General features: G+C 28.5%; 1 protein-coding gene across 3 annotated transcripts in view; it reads right to left on the bottom strand.

Annotated features, from left to right (window-relative positions):
• Positions 1–112: 112 nt before the first annotated feature.
• Positions 113–6039, bottom strand: part of LOC113560247 (multiple epidermal growth factor-like domains protein 8) — a 28153-nt gene continuing 22226 nt past the window's right edge. For 2 of the 3 annotated variants that reach the window (XM_026966020.1, XM_026966019.1), the window contains exons 40-41: positions 5783–6023; positions 4135–4536 (exon numbers count right to left, since the gene is read on the bottom strand). In XM_026966020.1, coding sequence (XP_026821821.1) covers positions 4135–4536; positions 5783–6023 — 643 coding nt within the window. Of the gene's footprint in view, positions 4537–5782; positions 6024–6039 lie in introns of all 3 variants that reach the window. The other variant, XM_026966021.1, reaches the window with a different exon arrangement.

Genomic DNA, 6039 nt, shown 5'->3' with positions numbered 1-6039 from the left:
TTATATATTTTGCATATGATATTCGTTAAAAATACGTATAGGTAGAATAGTATTATTATTTGTAATAATATGTATATATGTATAAAGGTACTTAACATTTTAATACACACAAATAATGAAAATTAAAAAACAACAAATTATCGTTTTTAAGTTACATTTTCATATTAAGAAAATAGCCAATACAATTATAAGTAGGTAGTTAAACAAAAGCTAAGGTAACATACATTATTAACGAATGGGTTAACCAACTCATTCGTTTGTTATTGCCTATTGGTAAGATTACGTCTATAAAAATAAAAATATGGGTTGGTAGGTAGTCGCTGCACCGAGGTACACTCGACTAAATTGTCGATTTACATTATAATAATAATTATAGACATAGGTAAATAATAAATAATAATATTAATAATATATATATATATATATAAAAAAGCTATAGATTTATGATATGGACGCGAGTCATAATGGAAAAAAACTTTGACAGAAGACTGAAGAAGACATTTTGGAATTAATACAAGACAAAAGAAAGAAAGTATAATAGTAGTTATTTACATCAAGGGCGTACCTGAATAACATTTTTCTGGGAGGTTTCACATTTTTTATTTGATACCTATAAATGTCAGAGTTATTATTAGAATTAAAAGAAAACAAATTACGTTTTTCGTTGAAATATTTTTGTTAATATTATTAATTATTATCAATATACTGTTTGTACATTATCCGATTATTGTTTATTTTCGCTCCTTAGAGATCGTCTAATATAGTGGATAGAGTCATACGAACAATTTGTGAGCCAGCGCAGTGATATGCACATGCGCGTGATCTCAGGTCATCAATTTTTGGCGCAAATAAAACAGATAAATAAGATAAAATATAAAGATTTCTTAAGTTCTATAAATTCTTGTTTCTTTTATGTATTATAAAATATAAATGTATAATATTGTAAAATATTAAATATTAACATTAAAGTCATAAATTTAAAATAATAATAACAAAAGCGTACTAGAAACCAGCATAGTTATAACTATACAAAGGTATTATAAAGAATAATAGAATAGCCAATATAGGTACTACATAGAAATTACATATTTTTAAATAAAATAATTTTTATGCATTTATTATATCGCACATTCTTGCCCGCCAGTGAAAATGAATGTACTTCGGCTACTTGATTTCGTTCAATGTTAAATCGTTTTAATTGACTTCGAATTTCGATGGTTATTAAAAGGATGTTGATTTAATATTATACCTATACGTAGTTTCATTTCGTTACTGTTGAATATTTTATTAATCGTGCATCGCACTTAAGACAACTTCTAAATGATCCTGATTCAGTCCATAAAAAAGCAAATAATACTATAGTATTTATTTATATTATAATCAACGGTAATACCTAAACTCAATTTTAAGCGGATAAACAGATTGTTGCAGGCGCAGATGTCATGGGTCTTACAATTATGTTGGTTTCAACCCAATCTATAGGTGTTATATGCGATGACTCCATTCATTATACGACACAAGATTGATTGTTTTGCTTATTAACGAAGAAATTATTTAAAACGAAACACCCGAAGCCGCCCAGATACACCCTTGACTTATACGTCCATATTTTATAATATTGTATTAATATACTATGTTATTATAAAAATCAGGAATGGTTACAACTACATATATAGTTACGTACAGGTCTACAAAAATATACTATATTATAATATTATATTATACGGGAATAGGCGAGTAAATATACATTTGATCACACCTATGTTTTTGTGATTGATATTAATTATTACCTATTCGTACTATGCGCCTATAATATAACTATACAATATTATCATGAACGTAAGCCGCCAAAGTATATACGAAGATAAGAGATAGAGTATGTTGATTACACATTAAATTTACGCGTGAATAAAACGGATTAACGCCGTTTATTTTGGTCAATTCGATTATCACAATATTGTTAACAATAACGATGAGGTACATAATATTATATATTTTGCTAAGTAAATTTTAGTATTTTATAAATTTTGGTAAGTAGATATTATTATTTTTTGATTCGTATTATTATCAATATGAAACTAGAGGATAATGTATCGCGTGTTTCTATTGTTAACTGTTAACTGCTTACACTATAATTACTTCCATCCAATAAAATTATATTAATAACTATTTTGATCTTTAAATCGTTTGTTGTAGGTACTTTTTAGTTTTTTTTTTTAAATAATAAATCACATAAAATAATTATCTATGTAATATTGCCAAAAAAATAGACTTTTGCAGTCAAAAAGGAACAAAAAACCACTTATTATAGCGATAAGCATGTGTCAAAACGATAATGATAGTCGTAAATCATTCAATTTTAAATTTAGAATATAACACATTAAAACGCTTTAAAGTTAATGTTGACATCATAAACAATAATATTCTATATTGATCTAAAACGAAAATAATTAATTTTTTTATAAAAAAAACGTTGCGCACAATTGTACATAATTTCACAGTTGGTATTATAATTTGAGCCAAAGTTACATGGTAGGTATAATAAAACACAGTATTATCTGAGATTCTAATTGTATGAACAGTATATCGAACAAATTCTATGCATTACCTTATTAGTTATTAATTATTATAGATAGTACGTTTTTTACAGCCTGGTATAATAAATCTGAAATCGAGTTATTAAATTTAATAAGTAAAGACCAATTTTTAGTTAATAGCTGTGTCTAAAAATATTAATATTTCGCCAATTGTATCTTAATCTAGTTATCTAAAAACATATTTGAATTTATTATTAAAGTTACTAAAAATAATTTTCTTACATAATTGAATTAATTTTTCTTACATCAATGTTATAACATTCAAAAATTTAATATTGAAGGGTTTATAAAGGATTTTAAGTTTTTAAAATTTAATTTGTGTTGTTAATTAAATCATGGAATTTTTGAACTAAATAGTATTGCACTGAAAGCTAATAATAAAAAAGTTTTTAAAATGTGGAAAAGTCATTTACAATAAAACTTCATGACGAATTCAAATATTTTTTTATTTGTCTTATTCGATATTTAGGATTATCAATACAATCGGCATAATATAGGTCTATTTTTATAGAAAACAAAGCCGGGATCGAATCAACTTAAATGAAAACTATAGTTTATAAAGTATGATGTGGAACGTGACCTCCGATAAGCAGTTAATTGATTTATTTAAGATGCTGGAACATTGAAGTTAAAAACCAAAATTTATAAATGAAATTGTGATATTTTTAAAAGTATTCAGTATTCACTTTTGTAAGTAGTGGATTGTGGAAAAAATGATTGCCTAAAATTGATTTGTTTAACATTTTATCAAGTGTTTCAAAATTATAATTTGTAATTTCATTTAATTGTACTGATTTATTTACATTAACATAATAATATAATAGTGTATACAAATCATTATGAAGAGATCAAATAATATAGTGTAATATTATGATAATAATAGTAATATAATACATATAAGCATTCAGAAATCATTCAGTTCATTTATCAATTTTATCATGGAAATTGGAAAGACTTAGTTAACAAATGATACAATAACCAAACATTAAATAAATAATAAATATATAAAAGGATAAAAAATTAATCGTAGAGTTGATGGAGGGTTGACGAAAGCTATCAAAAAGTTTAAATAAACTATTACTAAATAATATCAATTGACAAAATTATACTTAAAAAATAAATTAGTGGAATATCAATTAAATGATTTAATAGGTTTCATTACCCAAAAATATCTACTTTAATACGGTATGTACTATTTATTGCACACGTCGGAGGGGAATTATTACCTAAGCAAAGATGCTAAAATTACGTAAATGCGTTCGTCGGTCATCAGTGAAATTGCGATCGGTCGCGTATACGAGTATGTACCTCCACACGACTCGCGTACTAGCCACTCCTATTAGACTTGCAGTGATTGCGGTAATGAAACGTTTATATATGTCGGTGGATTATGTTATGACGAATTATTATTGCCGTCGTATACGATAAAATATTATGGTTGCGGCTGTCGCGACCACAATCTCATAATATTATAATATACCTTACAAACGATATTAATTATTATACGACGTGTAGAGAGAACGGTTAACCGTGGCAATCACTGGGGCGCGTTTCTCCTTTGCCTAGGACCGGCGGCGTTGTTGTGATGGTGGTGGTGGTGATGGTGGTGATGCCGGTGGGCGTTGGAAGCGTAACCACCCCTCGGGTTGAGCATGTTTAACACTAACGTGGAACCGAGCGCCAGCCTCGTGCCAGCCGACTGATGTCCGCGGTCCGGGAGTTTGATCAGCAGCGTTGTGACCGCCGCGTTCGCGTCGCTGGTTGGTTCGATCGCCAACGGCCTAATGTCGCCGAACCGAGCCACCTGGCTGCTGTTCGTTTCCGTTTGCTGTTGAGGCGTGCAGCAGTTCAGCACGATTGCCACGAACGCGAACGGTCTCTTGGCCATGTGCAACATCTCCACGACCTGCTGGCGACGGGCTCGTCGCATATCGGCTGCCTGCGAAAGCCGGGAAACAAAAATGACGTTTTAAGAAAAACTCATAAAAACCGCGTAAATTCATCGTAATTTGTTATATTTTACGCATACTATTATTGAAAAGTAAATCAGAACGGATGTTGAAAAATCTTCTTCCCGTTCATCGAATTATAGAAATATACAAACAAGTTTCCTGATGCCAAGGGGTTACTAGTAATACCTGACACAAGTATATTAGAAATAAGATTTGGAAATAGATGAAATATGAAATTTTCTCGGAAATTTCTTTTTGAATAAAATTTTTTTTTTTAGTAGGTAGGTACAACAAAGCAATCTAAACAATTTCAAATATCCAATCATCAAAAGTAATTGTTTAGTTATAGGTATATCAATACTGATTGATATTTGTGAGCACCGCAAAAGAAAGTAAGGCAAGTCTATTTTTTCATATGAGTTCAATCCATAATCAGATAATCGGTATATCGTTTTTGTAATCTTTTTTAAAAATATTAAATTATTATTTTAGTATTTATAAGCTGATGTACTGCAAATTTATAGATAACATGAGATATGATATGGTAACATACATAAAACATAATCTAACCTTCTGGGTCAGAAATCATAATATAATCATACAAAATAATATTAAAGAAGTATACAACTATACTGTGAGTTGATGTATGATAGTTTATCACTAGCAAAGATGTAAGGGGTACATTTTTAACAGTAAGTATTTTTCTATATGATAATGGACGTATGGTGGACCATTATAATTATTATAATCACTCATTAAATTAATATGTTTATCATGTTATTCTTTAGTTGACAATAAATTATAAATTCCTATAAGAAGTTTTTTAGACAACTTATACAGTTTTAAACATTAAGTTCTTAGTCCCACTCTTTACTAATTTACTGGTTATATAAGTAATTATATATTTTTAATATAAGAGTTTTAAAAATAATATATAGACTATAATTTGAACGAAAATGCATGCAATAATATTTATTCTATCTCTTTCGTAAAATTAGATTTTTATGACCTGCATTACTTTACTTTTGTGGAACAGACTTTTATTTAATTAATCTAATGACTAAAATACCCACAGGCCACTATTATTAGAAACAATAATAACTTAAGTCATCATAATTTACATGCGTTTTGTTTAATACGAACCCAAACAAAATACAAAGTAAGTGCATTTTCAGATTTTAAACCAAATGGCAACCCTATATTACTATGTAGTATAAATGTGGTATTATTTACTTGTTTTGCTTTCCATCCAACAACACACACAGCAAGAAACAAAAAGAAACATGAGAAAAATACAGAGAAGAACACGAAGAGATCAATATGAAGTTGGTCTTGTCTAAAGAACACTGTTCCGTATGTTGGGACGGGTACTAAATGAGTGGCTTGAGCAGGTAATGATGAGATTGCTAACAACGCCATATAATATCTTGTTGCTGATAGATCATGTTTGTCATGTGGAAGTGTAATGATCAATCTAAAAAACAAATTAT

Source organism: Rhopalosiphum maidis, chromosome 3, assembly GCF_003676215.2.
Source record: "Rhopalosiphum maidis isolate BTI-1 chromosome 3, ASM367621v3, whole genome shotgun sequence".
NCBI classification, from domain to species: domain Eukaryota; kingdom Metazoa; phylum Arthropoda; class Insecta; order Hemiptera; family Aphididae; genus Rhopalosiphum; species Rhopalosiphum maidis.
The sequence above is the reverse complement of the archived record's forward strand: the minus strand, read 5'-3'. Positions and strand labels throughout refer to the sequence as shown.